We start from the raw sequence: 21,943 nt of genomic DNA on the forward strand, positions 1-21,943 counted from the left end.
GCATCGAAACGCTAGGTAGCCAAACAGCTACTATGCAGCGCTTGCCAATGGGTGGGGTGATGTCAACTTACAGTAAAAAAAAAAAAATGTTTGTCTCGTGAGTCAGCCCGAAAGCAGCCAGATGGTTTCAGGATGAGAGTCTGAAAGCTGCAGGGTGACAGCTGACAGAACGTTTTATTTATAGCTTATCGGAAAATTTATTGCAACAAAAACAAAGAAATCAGAAGGGCAGTTTATGTGCACAACAAAAAAACTATTGACTGGATCTTGAAGCAACTTGGTTTGTTCGCTCCGGTTCACCATTTGTATTTTCACAACACAAATGCTAACATATTTGTAGACAAATGTACCATTTTCTGAAACTTAGCTAGTATTTTTTTGTGACTTTTTTTTTTTTGCTTTTTAAATTAGAAAACCAACATTCAATGAAGTCCTGGATTTGTGTACGGGTAGAAAAAAGCGACAGTAGGAGCCGTTACAGTGCGCCTGGCGTCCTTAAAGAACGAGCAGCATTCATCATGTTCTTGTCCTTTTCGACCAGGTTTAAAAAAAAAAAAAACCACAGACGAGGAGAACGGGAGAAATCGTCTGCCCACCGCTGTATCTCTGTCAGGATGATTAATAGCTGGAAAAAAGAAGAAGAAAAGAAAAATGGTCACTGAAGTTGAGAGCTAAACAATGAATTAGTGTCCTGAATTGACACTAAAGACACCTTGCAGAGGCCAGCCTGATTTTTTTCAGGCTTTTTAAATGTCCAATTCCTGTCCCGGCTGCTTAGGCAAAACAGCATGGTGGATTTGGCAGCTTTATGTTCATGTTGGGGGATTTGCTGTACCGTATAAAGGTGGAAAAGGGAATATTTTTTGCATATTTAATTTCACTCTGCAACTGGGTCGTGCAGTAAGGAACACAAGCCACGGTAATTATACACACTTTTTTTTTTTTTGCCTGAGTGTTTGACGGCAGCCGTTGCCACCAACAAGACTCAGTCGGTTACCTAAAATGGCCCGATTGACTCCAGAAGCCATTTTTTTCTCCACAATAAAAAAAAAATCTACTCAAGACTCCGTTGCTGTATTTACTTGAGGTTGTCTTCGTCTGATATTAACTTTTTTTTTTTATTTGATGATCTTAAATATGTCTCTCATATACGCCTAGTGTAATGTGTGTCAACACGAAGGTGGAGAAAGTGAGGACTTCTTCGCAAACGAGTGACGGAGGGTACGGGACAGACGGGGGCCAAGATCAATATTTTATTTATAGATATTCAACAGTCCCTGTGCAACTCGGAAGGAAGAAGGTGTGAAAATGCAGGAACTTTTTTTTTCCCCTTGTGGTTTGCACACACCCCACTCAACAATGTTGTCTTCTATTAAAAAAAACAAGCAAAAATAAAAATAAAAATCACACCACCCTGACAGTTGAAACTATTCAGACATACTTCTCAAAAACCACAATTTGCTCTCATGTGGGGATTTGTAAGAATGAGGATATGAAGCAGCTTTTTTTTTTTTTTTTTTTTTTTTAATGGCGCGATGACACAGAACCTGATGAATCACTCTGACCAGAATGTCGGCTTCTGTCCATCAGTTTAATGGAGCGTTTTGATTTGTTTTAGCGACGAGCCAAGCAGGAGATTTCTAACATCATCTGATTATTCAGAGATAAGATCAGAACGCGGCACTGTCGCATTGTAACCTCGAAAAATTTGAAATATAATTTTTAGATTTAATAGACCTGGGATTAAACAATGTTTTGTTTAAGCCACATCGATTTATTTTATTTCTCTTTTTAAATCAGAGTTTGATGCACAGATTATAACACATCTTGGAAATTGTTTCGCAAATACGGTATTTACTTTTCCATAAGACAGAAATTCAAAACTGAAAAATAAAAAGCCAAACAAAACATATAAAGCGATTGGAATTTTTCTTTTTATGCATTTTCTTTTCTGACTGGCAGCATGACAATCAAAGTGTCAAGGCCAGACCCAACAGGTTTCCTCTCACAACTAGAGCATTCAAGCTTTTGCCAAGATGTACAACTGTTAGAAATGTAATGGACACACAAAAAAGAAAAAAAAAACGGGGAGGGGCGGGGGGGTGGAAGAGGTTTAGCAGGAATAGAGAGAGCACAAGTCGTCCTTGTGCTCTCTCTGCCTCTTACTGTTTGCTTTAAACTTATTTTGCTGAAATGACTCACAGCAAAACACACTCTGGTGAAAATGAGTGTATTCAAGATGAAGCGAGGCCATTGTTGTTAAAGCCGAACTTTGTTGCCGTGACCCATTGTCGCCTCACATATATCAAATATCAAACTTTGCGGTACAACCTGTTGTGTGACACCTTGTGACCAATCGTCGGATTTCTCTCCGTGCATCTCGCAGTCGAACAACAGGCGTCTTTCTTTCCACACTTAAACTTACGACTTTTGTCTGCCGCTCTGTGTAACAACTTAAATTATAGGTTTGTTTTTTATGCACTGCGTTACAATGTGCCATTGTGTTTTGGCTCAGAAGGCGTTTGTCTCGCCCGGCCTCGGTGACATCAGTGAAGGAATGTCAGTGCTGACCTAAAAAACAAGGTCAATCATCTTCATCAACGTCTACTTATGTCATTATTGCGAATAACATAATTAAGCTGTGATAACATGGCATCAAAAAATGTGTATATTATTGAGATGGCATCTTAATTGCTATAAATGGCAAGACACAAATGATGCAATGAAGCTTTGTCCTCTTGTCACAAAGATGGCAAATGATCTTTCCGCCGCGGCTCTGAAAAGCGTTCACTGTCTGACGTTTGTCGAGTCACAATTCAGTGGATCTCATTGGTACTCGTGCTTCAGCAACACGAAGCAGTGCGATTTTGTGAAGTAGATAGAAAATTGTTTAATGTCTTCCAATTTTGGTGTATAAAATTCTGAAAGGTGTGGCATGCATTTATAGCATGCCATATTTTACGTTAATAAACCCCAAAATAAAACTGCCTTCAGGAGACACAGAATTTGTAAACTGACTAGGTATTAACATGTTCATGCATGAATTATGATCCTTTGTGTCAGGATTTTTTTTTCTTAAGGGATAAAAAAAAGTTAGGAAAAAAATTCTGTAAAAAATATTTTTATTTTTTATTTTTTTAGGTGATCAATTGTAATTTTCTCCAAATACATCAGTAGTATTGTTCTTTAGGGGTTATCTGATGTCACAATATTTTTTTACCTGTAAGAGTCGTCTACAGTAGAAGGAGGGACCGGGTCGGCTGGCATGCTTTTGTGTCTGTCGGCCATATTGGATTTAAGAAAAATAATTTCTTGCATTTGCAGCTGATTCCCAGTGGTTTATGGTGCATTTTATGATGCATTAGTGTCCACTTCAGTGGTCTGTGTGCATTTATAACATAAAAATCCACAAGAAAATGGCTTTTAGATAGCTGTCCAGTGTAGTGACCACTACGCATGAAAGGGTTAATACATCAGTTCTGTGAATACAAATATATATATATATATATATATATATATATATATATATACACACACACAAACACACACACACACACACACACACTTTTTTGGCAACATTAGTGAACAAATAAAGAGCAGAGAAAAACAAACATACCAGACAGTCCTGGGATGTACTAGCAGAAAGGTCTAGAGGAATGTCATGTTATAAAATCCTCTAGGGTTTTGTAATCTCGTGGGTATTTATGGTGACGTTATCTCCCCGTGCACGGAGATGATGTTGTGTTTTGGAACCGATTGTTATCTACAGACTTGTTCCTCGTCTTATTCAACTTTAAAGTGTCTTGAAGCCACCAGTTGTTCCAGTTGAAATTAAAAAAGCATTTAATTTTGAATTGAATCAGAGCTGCGCACAGTCATGGCCTCTGATATTTTTGAAAAGTTTGGTTTCGACAGGCTCTTTCTTTGAGACCATGAAGCGATAACGTGGAGACGGGCTGGCACAGAACTGAAATAAAAAGAAAGACCTGATATTCAAGCTGCCGCTGTTTGGGGCTTTTTCCCTTTCCTGCTACTCATTCTGATGAACAGTTCTCTCAGTTTACAGTCCTCATAAAATAATGGCAAACTGAATAAAATCTTTCTGTTCAATTGTAAAATTGAACTTTGCTGTCAAAAATTATGAGTCTAAAAATGAGTACGCATAGGGTGAATTTGCATGACACCATCACTTGAAAATTGCTTCCTGAAGTCTTTTTTGTCTGGTGTTGAAATTTGCTGGATGACAGTTTGACGTTCATAGATTTACTTCATCAAATTTCACCGAGTTTGGGCTATTTTGAAAAAAAAATTAAAACATTTTTTTTTGCATGTCTTTGAAGCAAAACCTCAAAGACATGCAGCTGCCAGTGGAGCAAAAGATTGTTGTGTGCAGCATCGACTCAGACGCCTGACACTGATTTTTATTTGCAGAAGAAAAAAAAAATGCATTCAAATACCCGTAACATTGAGATTTGTGGTTGTGTCAAAAAAGTTAAAGGCGCATGACTGCATTGGCAAAGCACAAATTACATTTAAGATTAATAATAAATTGGCTCTTCAGACACATTTCAAACCAGTGAGTAAAATATGACCCTTTACGTCTTTGTGAGCTGATTCAAACCTTAGATTCGTTTCAATTCCTGCATGTTTGTACGATAAGAATCCATTCTGCTCGATGTTGGAATGTTGAACGGATTGTTCTTGGAAGTGTTTTTACCCTAAAAAAAAAAAAAAAAAAAAAATCTGATTTCTCCTGATTAGACCTGAGCCAAAGTATGAGGAACATGTCTCAGAATGTTGTGGACCATGTTACATAATTATCCCATGTAGAATGATTGCCTCTACTTCTGCAACTACTTGTAACAGCTTATTTAATGGCAACTATAAAGTATTAAAAATAAATAAATAAATATATATATATATATATATATAAATACACACAAATATTAATGAAAAATTACACTCTTGAACTACTGAATACGGTGAATGTGGCTCCTGCATTGCCTTTGGAATGACGTTTGGTTTTTCTTGGCTCTGTGGGTCTTTGTTTTTTCTTGTGGTTGGCAGGAGATTTCATTACATTAATTCCATTGTAGTTGATCAACCATTGTATCGTAGGCAGCAAGCAAGTTTGTTTTTTTTTGGGGGGGGGGGTTAAGAGGAAAAAAATGAGGGGGGAAATTTTCTGATGAAATATGAGGAAACGACAAGCTGCCGTTGGTTGATCTCTCTCTACTCGTTTGTTCAACATCGCCGCTTCTGAAACAAATTAGTTCGCTTTAACACATCTCAGAGATACGCCTTCAATATGCATCACTGGCACCAATCGACCCGTGTTGATTGGTGCCAGTCGCCAATATAGAATAGAATAGAATATACTTTATTGATCCTAGATATACTAGATATAAACAAATAAATAAATAACAAGCTGTCACGTGCAATATATTAATCAATAACCTATAAATGAGCTCAAAAAAAAAAAAAAGCTTTCAGCCATCTTTGGACTTATGAAAACTGTTCAACCTCGGAATCGACATTAATGTGGAGATTTCAAACTATGTGGAACCATTGATTATATCTGTTGCAGTTGTGCTTTGTGTTTAAAGCCTCAAGTCAAGCAAAAGAGAAACAGAAACGATGCATGCAGAAGGTTAAAGGAAAAAAAAGTTTTCTGCTGTATCGCTTTTAATAAATAATTTTCCAATCCAGGAAGAAAATAGAAATAGGGTGTGACTTATTCCCCTTCCACATCCAAATCCAATCATATCCACAGTATTTTGTTTAGATTCCCCCTGTGTGTGTGTGTGTTTTGTTGTTGTTCCTCACTCAGGCTTTGGTTCACTGTCGACTCCCACAACCACAGAAATCCTAAACATAACAATCTCTTCCAGACAACAGTAATGTTGGACGGTAAGTGGAAATTTATACTTTGAAACTTGCATTTTCAGCACATTAGGAGACATTTTTTCTTTTAAGTTTTAAAGTGGGAAATAGAGCGACTCACATTTGGTTAACATGAAAGTAAGTGAAGCCGAGAAAGCACCTCATGTTTAGAAATTTGAAGTAAAAAGGTGCACATTGGGAATTAATCTCTTGATATTTTGACATATTTTGCATGAATTGAAAATTCAAAATTTTTCATTGGGTATTTAGCCAGGAACTGACTTTCTACCTAAATTTACTGAAAGTGCAAGCAGGGACATTTTTAAACAATCTCCGTTTGGTGTGAGCTGTGTCCGTCCAGCCGTTGCAACAAGTGATTGTGCACGTCAGCTGAGCATCGAGAGGATTTCCTGCGATTTATCCTGAGAGCAGAAACAAAAGCAGTAGTTTGACTGCTGCAGCCAATCATACCTTTCGCTGTAGTAAGAGGACAGCAACGTTCGTATCTCATGAGACAAATCTGGAATGGCAGGACCTTTTCTCGGAGAGGAGGGCGTTACTGTAAAGGAAGAGGAAGATGGAGATAATGAATCCAACTATCAAACTCAAATCTTTCAAGTTTAACTCGCAGGGCCAGAAAACACTTGAAGGCGATGAGAGACTGGATATGAGGAAGTTTGAGAAAGTTTTTGTTTCGTTTTTTTCCCCTACTTCCCGCCCTCTCCTCCTTCCAATCATATTAAAACTCTGAAACCACAAACATGTTGCATATATTTTGATCGGCATGAATGACGTTTTTGTCAGCAGGTGTAAGAGATAACGCGGTCGGTCCAGACGACAGCGTCTGACATTCTGTCCCGGGTCATTTATGGGTACTCCTGTTATTCACACAGACTCGTTTGTCCACTTTAAGGTCTGGTTTCTCCCCAACTTGTTGGTGATAAACACTGAACCTTTGTGTTTTGTTTGTTCCGTCTCAATTTCTGGCATGAAAGAACAGGCATGATTGTTGAAGCAGTCATTGTAACATCAATGCGCGTATTGATGTGAAGATTTAAGTCTTCCACAATAAAGTCGTTTTACGGGCAATCTGGTTTTTACAAATTCTGCTCGTCTCTACTTGATCTGTGTAGCCGCACTTGATCTGTGCAGCTACATAGATTTAATATTTCTTACTAATGTGGAAATCTATTCAAAAATCATGTTGTTAAAAAAAATCTAATAAAATCTTAATTCAAAAGGGTTACAAATAGAGATTAAATATTCATATTCAATATTCAATATTCAATTTCAGCTGAAATTTCAATACAATTTTGCCATATTAATGTTCAATCATTTTAACAGCTGCTTTCATTTAGTTTGCACCTCAAAAAAAAAAATCCAAACTATATTTAATATTAGCACTGAATTGGAAACAAGAAAAGCTGATAACTAATTCACTGGGTCTTTGAGCCAGAGGCTGGCAAACTGGAGACATATCAATATTTCAAATTAATGTGGAAATAGAAAATTAAGAGGAAAGCGAATATTTGGACTCGCTTGTCAACTGCACAAAACCATAATCTTGGATTGTTGAGTAGGTATGACAAAGCAATAAGTCCAGTGCTTGTTGATTATTATATGAAGAAAAACCTCTTGCTTTGATCCCAGTGTGTCAAATAGAAAAGCCTGTAAAGTAGTTGATTTATGACTTTTACATCTTGAAGAATTATAATTACTTTTTAAGCTTTCTGAATGAACTGAGTTGATTTTACAAAAACAACATTTTCTCTCTCTGACATTAAAACCAGGCGTTTTGGTGAAGGAGGGGGACCGGTGTACTTGAATAATTAAATCGGCATAATGCGGAAAAACATTATGTGGAAATATAGAAGCAACATCAGCCAGGAAGTTAAAGCTTGAGCACAGGTAAGGCTTTCATTGTGGATGCCCCTTATATCACCAAATTAATTACGTGTTTTATCCACAAAAAAGTCAATGTCTTGGAGCGGCCATCACTAAGCTCAGCTCTATCAGAACTGCTGCATTTATACTGAGATTACGTCAGACAGCGTTTGAGTCATTTTAATTTAATTCATGTCTGAAGGAAAATGGTAGTGCAAAGTTTCATTTCGGGTATCAGTAAAAGGGGCAGACAAAAACTGTACCACACACAAAAATGTTTTAAAACCATGCACCCTTTTCTTTCAACTGCACAATTTTGTGTGATGTTTTCATACATAAAAATAGAAAATGCAGTGAAATATGTGGCTGTGGCAGAAGAGTTAACTTCTAGAGGTATGAATACTTTCGAAATGCACTGTAAATGTTGACATTTTCTTTGTCAGACAAGACGTTTGAGGGCGATGGCAGCGACTGCCGTTTCAGCTCGTCTCCATAACAGTAATGTAAATAATTGTGCAGCCGTAAAACACACACACACACGCACACACACACACACACACACACACACACACACACACACACACACGCACGCACGCGCAAAAAAAAACAACTCCAGTGTTGTCAATTTAATGTGTTGGCTCAAATCAAGGATGCATTTCATGGCATCTTTTCAAGTCTTGTTTTCTGTACTGGCATCCAATCAGAGGAAAGTCTCAAACAAAAGAACGAAGCAAGAGGAAATTAACTAAATTGAAAAAGAATGTATTAACTAATCATTTTTGAAAGAGGTGGAAAAATAAAATCACCTCCAAGAAAAACCCCTGAAATCAGACGCGGTGCGTCATCTCAGAAATGCTTGAATGCAGCGTCGCCGCTATGCTTTTGGAGACGTTACCCATTTCGTGAAACAGAGATCCCTGCTTGGCCGCTTTGGGTTTCCTGGACCTCGGTGCCTCAATCTTCATCACCTCATCGCAACACCGTTTCCACTGACCTGAAACAGCCCAAGTCGGCGATTACGCATGTCGTAATGCAAAGACGTATTCTTTAACAGCTTTTCGTAATTATTCAATCATAATTATGTGGGCTTTATTCGTCGCTGTGCCAGAGTCTAGTCAAGTTCAGATTTTTGTTATACCTGCTGTACCACATGTCAGTCAGGAGGCCCAGAGGGTGAAAACAAACACACATACACACACTCACACACACACACACACACACACACACACACACACACACACACACACACACACACACACACACACACACACACACACACACACGTGATATTTTCAGTTGTTCTGTCTTTACATTTTCATCATTCATTGTAGTGACAAATTAGCAACAGCAATGTTTTTTTGGTTTTTTTGAGGCTTCAGCAAATTTGTGCTCACCACAAAGCAGCTTATTTTATGTCTAATAAAAGTCCAAGTCTAATGTTCTGTAAGAGGAATGCAGTAGTAGTCTGCTATAGTCAGATAAACCAATCAAAGGCATTTCAGCCATTTTGTTAGTAGTACAGACTCTTTTTGGTTGATAAAAATGCATCAAAGTCTTTAGTGGACTTTGTTTTGCCATTTCAGCAACATCCCAATTATTTAGAGTTGGTCTTAAAACTAGACCTGCCCTAAATAATGAAGGTAACAGCATAATTGACACGTGAAAATTAAAGTTAAAGTTAAATTAAAGGTTTCTAGTTGTGGAAGATAAGGACTTATTTTAGCACGGTATTTTGTGTTACTGTTGTAATAATGACAAAAGTGACGATAAGAACCATTTGTTACGCCTGTTTTTTGGGGTATTTTTTTTTAGATAACTGTACGGCAAAGACTGCGTCACAACAGTAATGGCCCCACGAACAAATACTGTTCTGGAGGAACATTCCCATTGGAAATACTTTCTTTTTTAGAACACCAGTCACACTGTGACAAATTGCAAATTTGTTGGCATTTGATGCTTTTATTGAACAAACGGCGCAGAAAATAGTAAAACTAATACTCCTGACATTAAGGAGACTTTTGGGAGTGTTTAAACGTCACTACTTAGAATTTATTATGACAAAGTTGCAAAAGTGTTGGGTGGTTCTACAAAGTATCAACTCTGTAGAACACACACCAATCGGGCTTTTCTTCGTAAAAACTTTTGAAAACTATGCACCATGATGCCAAAACACAAAATCTTATCAAGTATTTTTAGTGAAAATGTCTTGGTACACTTAAAATAAGACTAAACTAATTCACAAGTGACTTTTCGGCAAGAAATAAGAGCTTGGCTTAAGTCAATAATTCCTTATTCTTGATAAGACAGATAAGAAAATGAACTGAGATTATTTCACTTCTAATAAAATATTTTTCCACATCAGTGAAATAATCTGCCAGTGGATGTAATACTTTATCAAAAATCAAGCTCCTATAACTTGCTGAAAAGTTGCTTATAAGTTAGAACACTTGAAATAAGACCAAATTAAAATACTGAGTAAAACTGTGTTCACGTTTGCTTCGGTACCTATGAATTCCACAAAGTTCGTGGGTTTGCTCCAAAATTCCCCTCTGCTTAGTTCCCTTGCGTGCCGACAACCCCCTCCGCTGCAGCGGTTAGAAATCAAAAACCTGCTTTCACTTTGCTAATAAAAGTTTTCATAGCAGATAAGAGCTTAAGATAAACAAGATTTATTTTTCTGACAGATAATTTCCTCAGTCACAGTCTTACTCAGGCTGTAGACATGTTGCTGGAGGGCCTTGATCCAGCCTGGCAAGTCTGCAGCATTCTGGGTGGCAGCTGCGCAGGTCGCATTCCCTCTTTGAGGCTGCATGCTAATGCTAATCTGCAGCCCGTGGACAGGATCGCTCTCAGACGTACACACGTTGGTATCCTGAAGGCGGACAATAAATCAAATACAGACACTGTGTAAGTTTCATATTTAATTTAGATTTCTCAGATGTTTTCTGTAAGGACAGCAACATTAATATTACATTTTGGTAAAAAATAAATAAAAATAAAAAAGCTATATATACCCACAAACACATGCATCCCTATAGGTCTAAATTTGAGTCAGCTGCTAAGGCTGAGGGCAAATGTTCTCTTATAAATCCCAGAGGCCTTCACAGACCAGCTGTATTTATGCTGAGATTAAATCACATACAGGTAGACTGTTTACTGTCTGAGGGACTTCGCTTCAATGCGTTGACATAGATTTCATTTAAGGGCGTTGGCCCAGTCTGTTACCATGATGCTGCCAGCATCATGTTTCATGCAGTGCTTGTTTTTTTTTGTATTTTATTTTAGGTCAGTTATGGTTTAATTTGGTCTGTCCTGACCAGAGCACCTTCCTCCACATGCCAGTTTGACTTTTTGTGAAAGAACTGGGAAAAGTTCAGGTAACAAATAAACACTTCGGATTGCAGGTGCATCCTTTACCAGGAATGGAAATTCGAGTGAACTTCCTCTTCATCTCATGAGACATGACAGGATCGACAAGCATTTTATGGTTTCTTGAGCGGGTCACATTTTACCACGTTGGAAAAACTGGCTTGGTGGAAGAGTACAAATGAAAATACAGTGCGATGGAGGGGGTGAGGGAGCTTGAATTATCTTTTGTTTCACTTTTTGATGTCAAATTGTACACAGCTTTATTTAGCATGTCTGAACTCCATCTCAAGTTGAGCATTAATCAAGATACGTCATCAGGAAAGTGTTTAATGCTCCAGCTAAACTGAGAGAAAACATCCATTTAGCATTGTGATTTTCTTTTTCCAATCTTCGCAGTTAAATTTAAAATCGCAATGATTATGGTAAAAAAAAAGAAGAAAAAAAAAAACCACTGAATAATCCTGTATCGGTATAAATACGTAAAAGATATTTGACATGAAATCAGAAGTAGACGCGTAACATAATCAGAGCCAAAACAGTTTTTTTTTCCCCTTTCCTGTTTAACAATGCCTGGCTTTTCCAAGCAGCAGGTTAATGCCAGTCTGTGATTGATGAGGAGGGATCCGACTGCCCGTGCTGAATGAGTGGCCTCGCATCCAACACGACAGCAATCGATTTATAAAAGGTTTATTTTCTCTTCAGAAACTTACAGGAATTAAAATATGCCACTCGCTGATCAAATTAAAAGTAACATTTGAAAATAACCTTTTAGCAGGTATTAAAACTTTTTATTTATTGTTCTGGTGTAATATTTTAATCTTAAATATCATGTTCGTATCAGGCCCAAGCAGAAAATCATCGTGATTGACAAAAGCTTGAAAATAGTCTGTATAGTGTTTCACTCACTAAAATTAAATTTACAGTAATATTCTAGATTATTGCCTAGAATCATTCAATACATTGAATATGATTGCACATTGGAATGCGTTGTATTGATAAAATGTACAAATGACTTCAAGAAAAACAAAAACTCCCATCCTTGTGCAATGTTGTTGTCCCATAAGCAATAAGTTAATGAACCATATTAACAGAACATTTCCTCTTCACTCTCACTTCCTCATAATTGTTTTTGTTTTTTTGATGCGCTGGTATGTAGTAGCTGGCATTTACCAAAAATAAATGTAAGAAGAGATCCATCTGCAAAGGGGGAAACAAATGTGTCACAAGGAACAAGATCTGATAAATTGTCATTATCTAAGCGAGGAGTCAGGTGGATTTTTACAGATGCGACCGTCTGCAGGTTTCTGGTTTGAACTGGTCCTCTTGACGTCACTGGTTTCTGGCTTATCCAAAACTGTACAGATTAACAATGAGATCATTTTCTCAAGGCTTTTTTTTTCTTCCCCTCCTCGTCTCCTTGCAGGCAGCATCAGTCAGACGTGCTGTAAAAACTCGGTGTTTCTCAGTAAATTCAGGAAGTTTGATGCTTCGCCGAGATATTTTGTAAATTTAGCATATATACATTTAGTTTTCTAAACCAGTGGTTATGTATGCACAACTGAAATACTATTTTACATCTAGTCAGTGATCAAAGTTAGAGGAAACATGGTGGCTGGACGATCTCTCTAGATCACCTAGAGGAATGGTGAACGATCTGCTCTGTATCCTGTCATCTTGTGAAATGTTTTTGAAGTTTCAACATTTTTTGCACTGTGTGATTATCCAGGTGCAATATTGATACATTTAGTTATTTAAATAGGTGTCCCTATAACACGCTGTGGTTTAGTTTAGAAGTTATTCCATCATATTTATAGTACAAGTTATACTGTCACAAACACCCTGCAGCAGTGCCCGAGGAAAAACTGCAGAGGGCTTAAAATTACACGTCGCAAGTCGAAGAGCTATAAATCAGTAGACTGGAGCTCAGACTGGCTTTTCCTCAACTATGCAACAGGTGAATGGTTTGAGGTAAACAACTTTATTTCTTTACAAACCAACATTTTCCCAAAAAAATAAATGAATGTAGCTAAAAAACAGACGGCTCAGTTCCAGTGTAAATCTCCGTTTTGATGAACATGTCACTGGGTGCAATTAGTCAAGTCCTATTTTTGAGGATTCATTTTTAATAATCAACTACACAATTAATCCAAGACGCTAATAGGTTTCAAACATGAATGTTTAAGAAAAGTAAAGGGAGGTTTTGACTTTGAGGTTCTAAAAATATGTTTGTGCACAACTATTGGGCAAATGTTGCTTCACATAATGATCATGCAACTAAATGCAAAACATGTTCACACCACACTTATTTTCTTCTCTTGAAAGCAACAGTATGTAACCTATGAAAAACATGTCCTTCACATATTTGTCATTATGTCGTGACAATGATATGACAGATAATCTGAACTACTGCTCTGCTTTCTCATCGACGGCTCGCTGCCTCCCCGTTTCCCTCTGCTATACACTACAGTCGTTCAGCACAGTATAGGTTGATGAGTTCATGGTAGCGTCACGCTTCTTGTCAAATCTTCTGCAGTTACTTTGCATCTTCAATTCTCAACACGTTTCTTGCCACCCTATTGACTATTTGCGACAAAACGTTGGATGGTTCTGTGATCATGTTCCAGTATCAGAGCAATTTCAAACGAGACTTTTGGTCCTTTAACTGACTTAAAGGGGGAAAAAAAAAAATATATATATATATATATATATCTTTTTAGGTCCATTTTGCCAAAAGAAAAGAAGTTGACTCATATATACACATTTTGATACGTAGGGCATCGATCTCCTTTCACACCCTCCCTGCTACGCTTGAATCCATTAGGCATTGACATTTAGCCAGCTTGGAGTTAGAAAAAATGCCTAAAAATAATTCAAAATAATTGCAAACAGTGCAATGTCACGATATTTTTTCCTTAAAGACACGCGGATCCGTCTATGCTCGTGGACTTTGTGTAAATGATATGAATAATGTGTCAAATTAAATGGACTTGCGAAAGAATGGCTGTTTCAACCCCATTTCCTGAATTTGTCAAAAGCAGAGAGGAGTAACACTTGTTGCCACCCGCAGTAAAAATGTGTAAAAGTCTAAAAGATTCTAACTTCACACCCAAAAAAAAACCCAAACAAACCCATAAAAGCTCTCATGGCTGATCTGAGATTTGTATTTCACCTCCCTCTGCTTGGGAAGAAAACTCTCGGCTCCTCATCCAGCCCCGTTTGTCACAGTAGTTCATTTTATTTCTTAATTATTTTTTTACAAGCAGCTTTTGATCTGTTGATATTTTCTCGCAGCCACTTCCCGACTCAAAGATCAACAAACCTGTGCTCTACTTCAGCAGTATGTTGCTTTTCTTTTCGTTTGTTTATTTATTTTATGATGTCGGTGAGAGAATTGGGCAATCTGTTTGACATTGCATTCATGCACCAGCCTATCAGGAAGTCGTAGATAAAGTTTCACAGGACTTAAAAATGAAAGTGTATGTTTAAAAGAAACGCCTCAGTTACGGTTGTTTAATTGGAAAATAATTGTGACAGCACAGAATGTTTCTTCTCACCACAACATGCAATAAATGCTCTAAGGATGTGAATTTCAGCGGGGGAATGACGTTACTGCAAAGACGACCCATTTATCTATGGCTATAACATGAATAAATATGACAAGAATGATATGACAGATAATCTGAACTACTAATTACAAGGTGTTCTTATAAGTGTGTAGGATGCTGCAAGTTAACATAAAAACACTGTTTTAAGTGTGCATCTGCAGCTGTATTTGACTGAATTCATTCCATACTCTGAACTTTGAATAAACACATTTTTCACAAACCCTCATTATTAAACTACTAAAATAAATAACTGAACAGATTAGCGTGATATCTGACCGAGTGTGGGGAGAAATAACCCGGATTCAAACCGTGAAACGCTCAAAACAGTTTTGCTCGTGTTTTTACTCACCGGTGCCCTCTAGTGGTTTTGTCATGCGACTGTAACCAACCCAAGCATAATCTCTACATCTTTGCATTGACTTCATTCTGACTTTGCATATTTCAAAGCCAACCTTTGTGACGGGGATTACAAGCAGAGGCTCGTCCTCCGGCTCCAGGTCTTCTCCACTTCCATAGCAGAGAAGAGTTTGGCCTATGAGGACACAGAAGTAGTTTCCCCAATGATCTGCATCCTCCTCAAGCTGAGTGAGCAATAAAGACACACGCAAGTAAATCAGAATCAAAGGGAGTTGTTGTGTTTGGTGGTAAAAAAAAAAAAATTAAATAAAAAAAAAAGTTACAATATGTATTCACCTTGATCTTGAGTTGGCCCCTTATCGCTGGCTGAGTCATGCATAAAGGCTGAGCGACTAAGCGGCAGCACATGTTTCCGTACAGAGGCAACCAGAAAGGATTATCCTCTGGGGAGTGGGGGGTAAAAAAAAGCCTAAAATCATACTTAAAAAAAATATACAATAAGAGGGTAACAACAGGAAATTACCTGTTGCTGAAAGTGTTAAATCATGGGTCTTGAAACCCTCTCTGACATCTTCAATAGTCAGTGTTGTCTGAGCTAACAGGCTATACTTTGGGCCCCTGTGAATACAAAGAAATTCATACAATTAGACTCTCTCTTAAAAAAACAGCAATAAAACGTGTTTCAAGGAGAGTGACCGTGCCCACAGTGCAGAAGGAGGTGAAACATGTCCAGGCCTTGCGGTCCCTCCACCAGGACAGACAGAGCCACACGCAGACGCAGACTCAAACGCGGCACGGATCTTTTTCCCAGAGGAGCATCCCAGCGAGCCTCCCAGGAAGCTCATTCTCCTGGGAGCCGGAGCCGGGGCCGCCGGAGGGAAATCCTCGGCCGCGCAGCAGCTATAGAGCTCGACGCGGAGTGAGAAGCCCGGACCCACCTTGTCGCTGGGTGGATGTGAAAGGTCTTTTAAGATCTTGCACGTTGGAACGCGTTAACTCGGTTGTGGAAATTTTGCCTTACAATACGACCGCGTCCTCAAAGCAGATGTCGGTCAACGTCCTGTCCACCATCACCAGGTCGGTGTCGTGGATGTCTGAGCCGCACTGAAGCAGGCAGAACACAGCGCAGCGATGCAGCTCTGAAGATGGAGAAAACGTGATTTTATTGGGGATTTTTATTACATTTTTGGGGTGGAAATTGTGACATTTACATATAAAAATACTAATACAGGCGCAGAAATGCCTACAAAAAAAAAAATTATATTCTTACAATGAATACGGCAAACTTTTATCTGGATATTTTCCCACTGAGAGAAAACCTGATCCCGTTTGCTTACCTCCTTTGTTTTTGAAGTACTCCGAGTCTTTCCACATGAGGGGGATTCGCAGGTCTGCAGGGTGCAAATTAAGAAGTCAGACATGTAAGAAAAGGTTTGTTGCAACAAGCAGCTGAACGACAAACTTGGCTGCTAATATACAAAGGATTAAACAAATACGATTTGTACTCAGACATTTTGTTACCTGAAAGTGACACTTTCCCAGTACATGGCACTGCATCTTCAGATATCCTGCTGTCAAAAATAACCAGCAGTCAACCCACCCACATCCAGGAAATGGAGAAAATAAAAGAAACAAAACGTGTTTTTGTCTATTCTAAATCGAAAAGTATTGGCACATCAGTTGCATATTCACGACTCACACATCAAGATTTAACTTAGAAACAAAAATTTCTGGATCTATTCATTGTGGAATATAAACACAGCTCATGCATCTCCAAGTAACCTCGCCTGACATCTTGTTTGTTGGCGCAGGCTGTGCATTTATTCCACAAGAATTACTTTTTCAGTTCGCTTTTTAAAGAAAAAAAAAAAAAGACTTTTTAAGTTCCTCATTTACATGCATCTCCCTGACCAATTACCTTCCCGTGAAATCATGCATGCGCTCAATCCCTGTGCTACTGACCCGTGTCCCTCTCTCTCCAAGATCTGTGCTCTCCTCATCCTCTGCAGCTGGCCGAGCAGAGCCAGGATGCGGGCGTTGCAGGTCATCAGACTCTTGGAGGCCTCCAGGGCCTGATCTCTCTGGGAACAGGCAGCCAGCAGTTTGCAGGCTCCCTCCTGCATGCGCACCTCCCTCTCAATCTGCTGCAGCACTCTCTCATCCTGTTGGGAACGAAACGGCGGCATAATGCGACACCCACATCTAAGAAAGTCTGTATTGACAACACTGAGAACAGAGGATGCGCTACAAACCCCCCCCCCCCAGACATTAGAAAGGCAACGTAAGGGAATCTTAATTATATAGAACATTTTCAGCAATAAGGCAATTCAAAGTGCTTTACATGAATTATAAGGAAATGCTAGAAAAGCAAACCGAAAAAGATGAAACCACTACATAATTTAAACTCATAGGATCTAAAGTTTGTTCTCGATTAGTAATATGAAGAACAAGAGCTCCACAATTTATAAACTAGTAGGAGTTTCTGTGTCTCAATGTTTGATTCTTTTTCTGAGTTGCTGCTTAGTAAGAATAAAGCTAAACATTGGTTCCCCGTGTTTAATAAGAAGAAGTACGTCAGTTTATAAACTATGAAACTACGATCTCTGGATCTTAAGTTTGTTCAGGATTGACTAAATGTTGGTTCCAGTTGCTCTGGGTTGCTAAGTGAACAGTATTTTCTAAGCTTGTTCCAGATCCAATGGATTGCAAAAAGTATTGTCGTTTACAGAAGACATCAATACAAATTAAAAGTCACATCCTTAAGGAAACATGTAAAAACATGTAAAGTTCATAAAAAATTATTCAAAACATGAGTGCAGTTTTGATGACGTAGTGATGAATGACTTCCTGAATGATGTCATATTTTAGCTCCAATGGTAGCGTATTCCAAGAATTTGAAGCCGCGACCAGAAAATGGCAATTAGCTGAAAGAACTTCTCCTGCATGGTGTTTTACAGTCTCTCCTACTAATTGTTCTTGTAGTTGTGTTTGATTATAAAACAGAAACGTAATCCATCTCTTCATTAACTCCTTGTTAGGAGGAGTTGATGACAAGATAAAGGAAACCTCCCAGAAGAAAACCTGTTGGAACCTGCGTTAGACTAACAAAAGTTCATCTTCCTGGAGGAAAACAACGCTCCACCCAGACAGACCAAGCCTTGTCTGATCTGACTGAGCTGGAGCCATTTCGCAAAGAATGGGCAAATCATCGGTCTGCGTGTGGGTGGACACACCAAAAACAACTTGCAGCTATAACTGCAGTGAAAAGATGGCTGTAGGAAGAACTGATTTAGGTGGATTGTATCCAAATGATGGAGTGTTTCTCAGATTTTTCCTCCCCCCTCACATCACAAATATGCACCATTTTGAGTTGGACTTTTATAAAGAGAACCCAGTGAAATGTACAAATATTTGTAACAATGTGGCAAAATGTGAAAAAGTTTAAGGTAAATTAATACAAGGCCCTGCACAGTTAATCATCATGCAACTGTACTGAACACTATGAAATGTTTAGGATAGTCAGTGTAGCCTCCAACCTCACAATGAGCATCTATTATCCTCTGAGATTCAGACTAGGTTCTCTTTCATTGGCTCTATGAATTTGCTTCTTACCAAAAGTGTTGGACTAGTCCAAGTGTTCAAGTATCAGTTACCCTGATAACCAAAGTTCCTCAAGCAAGCTTCAGTGTCGATTGGTTACTCAGACGTGGTGTGAAAAGTGCGTCGTGCTAAAGCTAATTGAATGGTCTGATTTGTTTCGGAAGTCAACGAAACGTGGAATCATTTCGGCCTCGTCGTTTTTCAGTTTTCTTGTCACAATTCAGCTTGTCAATAAAATACAGTGATCAGACTTCGTGGAGATTTTTTCCCCGTCTTTCAAGCGAGTGTAAGAGTTTTGTGTGACATCAGAAATGCTGACGTTGACCGTACACGTGAAAATGAGAACCGTGTCCGTTAGTAACCTGGACTGAAACACCCGACAGACAATGCTGAAACCAGACATGTTGCATCAGGGGCTGAACTGGGCACGTCTGAAATCCAGGACGAAGTTGTTAAATAACAAACCGATGCTAAGTTTTTGTGACAAAAAACACAATGTTCTTTGTGTCCGTTTCCGAACACTAAAAACTGCAGAAGAAGACATTTGCGTAGTAAGAATTCCCAAATGGAACTTTTTTTCCTTTCTTTTTTAACCAAACGTACAAGATTACGGCTGCAGTTGCTGTTTTATTCATGATTGTAATGTATTGATTGTGTCCATGGTATGGTCTGCAGTCAGCATATGTTTAATACAGCTTTTGGCTTTCCACACTGAAGGACTCCACCGGGTTATTTATTGCAACCCCAAAAACAATCGACAGCCTTTCAAATGAGTCAAATGCTTTTATTCTGCCTGAAGTTTGCATTTTCCTGTTGATTTAGCATCAGATGAAACTTTCATCTATCAACAAACCTACTGTCGTCATATCTTTGAATCTCAAAATTGTTATAGAACGTAATGCGTAGTGGATTCACAATGTACTCGCTACATTAACAAGTCATGTGTTTGAGCTTTGGGGGGATCAGAACCAGTTTCATAATTCAGCCGTGCTGGTCTGGATTCAGTCTCTATGGATAATGAATAGTACATGTACCTCACTCAATAGGTTAAAATATATATATAAAAAGTTTTCTCCTTTTAATATTAAAAAAAAACCTGATGACAAATGTTTTGTGGTTTTTTTTTCCTTATATGAATTACTACTAGAGAAATAATAGAGAGATAATTGTTGATCTGCGCATCAGAACTATCGTTTTCAGCATAGGAACCTTTTCTCCTCCGTTTGCTTACCTGGTTCCTGTCGGCCATGGCTCCACTCAGCTGAGCCTCAGAGGTTCTGTTCGAGCTGCGCTCTCTGGCAGCGGGATAATCCTGCAGCTGGCTGGACCGGCGTTCGGACTGGATCTGCAGATGGAGCAATTAGTTACTCAACAGAGATCAAAACAATCTTAAGTCTCCATACAAGAGGCTGGAGCACGAAGGATTAGAGCCTCAAACAGTACACTCACTCATTCAAGCAGCTCTATAGCGGGAATAATGCAGGCCCATGTATAGAGTATTAGCTATAAAAATCATTATGTATCATATATATATATATATATATGGAAGTCAGTCTTGTCAAACAGTCTTCATATGAAAATCTTACTGTGAATTTCCATTTGGGGAATCAAAGTTAGAGGAACACAACCAGTTCATTTGTGAATTTACAATGGAGTTGAGGTATTGAGTGATTAATTTGAAGGGTATCTGGTAATTCCTGAGAAAGGATCAATGGTACCTGGCATAACTGGCATGCATTGTGCAACAAAGATCCCACTCAAAACGAGCAGGAGTATTTCCTTACTGCCTGGTCACTTTCCAAAAATTGTCCCTGTAAGGGGGAGAAATTAAAAAGTGGAGATTCATCAAAATCTCAAGTCAGGAAATAAGTGTTTGTTTTTCATGCAGGCAGTTCCTAACAAAGTTGAAACCAGGAAAAAAAAAGTTAGAAATTAGTGCTTTAAATTATGGTATTCTCTTCAAAAACATAGCTAGACTGTTGCTTTGATTCTTTCATGCATGTTTGAGAAATCCTTTGATCTCCCATGGCAACCATGCAGCTGTGCAAAACACCTGGGTAGAGCTAGCATCACCATAGAGGACTAAGTTCCTCCTTGGAGCTGCAGTTGTCCTCCCCCAAAACCCCTTCAGAATAGCTAACAGCAATTAGCAAAACCTAGTGGAGTTTTTTCAGCAGAAGCTGAGCTCATGAGCCACTTCTCAGTGGAACACTGGTAAAAATGTTAGAGGAGCGATATGATAACTTCCTGAAGGCAGAGTTTCAGAAAGGAATTTCTTAAAGAGACAGAGGTCCAAGTTCAAAGCTTTGTGTGTCAAATTTCTTTTAAGTCACAGTACATGCCATTGTAAATGCTGGGAACTACAATACCACCCTTAGATAAGTGAAGTTGGATGCAAACAAAACGTCACCTGTGTTAGTCAGAGGACGTCACATGTCTGAAGACACAAGCAGATCCTGGACTGAAATCAAGACCCTCACTAATGCTGACTGCCACCCAGTAACCATAAGGTGGGATCTGTGAGGGAAGGGCTTAAAACAACAAGCATCATGTTGGGAGGAAGTCTGACCCACATGCAGAATCACACAGGGAAACAGAGGCAAGTTTAAGCATTTATTTTAAATATGTTCAAAGAGGTACGAATATTGCAGAAGTTCTCCTTGGTTCCGGTCTGGGGATCATCTGCAGGAGAGGCAGATTAACGACGGTAAGGTCAGAATGGTTGAAAAAAATTCTGATGTTGCAGGTTAAGTGGGCTTATAGTACCTTGTAGGCTTCTCAGAAGGAGGAAGGTGAGGGGAGGGGAGTATAGGATCTGGCTGCAGGTGAGCACACGGTTCTGGACCACTGGAGGATCAGAGAGAGAAGAGTGAACCAAGCAGAGACAGTGGAGCTAAAAAAAACGATGAGTCACATAAATTCTAGCGTTTCTCAGAAGAGACATCAGCAGGCCAGCGACAACCTGTTTAAGTTTTCATCCAGCAGAGAGTGGAGGCCTTGCAGCTCCTTAAACCCTGCCAGGCTGATGATCCAATGAGCTGCAGGTGAGTGTCCCTGCTGCAGGCCAGCAGCCAATCAGAAGCGACTCAGAATCGCACAAAATCCTGACAACAAGACGCATTTTCAAATGTCACATCTATACATCTTAAGTAAACTTAAATATTCAGACAAGTAAATAAAATTTGTGGAGTCCAGTTGACGCCAGTAATGTCTGTAAGCTGCTGGAAAAAAAAAAAAGAAGATAT

General features: G+C 38.8%; 1 protein-coding gene across 2 annotated transcripts; it reads right to left on the reverse strand.

Annotated features, from left to right (window-relative positions):
- Positions 1–538: 538 nt before the first annotated feature.
- Positions 539–21,785, reverse strand: LOC103473342 (rhotekin-like). Of its 2 annotated transcripts, XM_017307711.1 has the most exons (16): positions 21,661–21,785; positions 21,465–21,545; positions 21,109–21,380; positions 19,930–20,043; positions 17,061–17,260; positions 16,620–16,666; positions 16,436–16,489; positions 16,120–16,237; positions 15,804–16,043; positions 15,622–15,716; positions 15,435–15,541; positions 15,194–15,322; positions 10,477–10,639; positions 8,663–8,761; positions 6,355–6,442; positions 539–625 (listed from the first exon to the last, which is right to left on the reverse strand). In XM_017307711.1, the coding sequence occupies exons 4-16, from the start codon at positions 19,945–19,947 to the stop codon at positions 619–621; spliced, it is 1,365 nt and encodes a 454-aa protein (XP_017163200.1). In that variant the 5' UTR covers positions 19,948–20,043; positions 21,109–21,380; positions 21,465–21,545; positions 21,661–21,785; the 3' UTR covers positions 539–618. The 2 variants fall into 2 exon arrangements, with proteins under 2 accessions (XP_017163200.1, XP_008421722.1); XM_008423500.2 differs by having other exon boundaries at positions 21,465–21,785.
- Between the last annotated feature and the right edge of the window lie 158 nt (positions 21,786–21,943).

This window comes from Poecilia reticulata, linkage group LG12 (assembly GCF_000633615.1).
Source record: "Poecilia reticulata strain Guanapo linkage group LG12, Guppy_female_1.0+MT, whole genome shotgun sequence".
Lineage (NCBI taxonomy): Eukaryota > Metazoa > Chordata > Actinopteri > Cyprinodontiformes > Poeciliidae > Poecilia > Poecilia reticulata.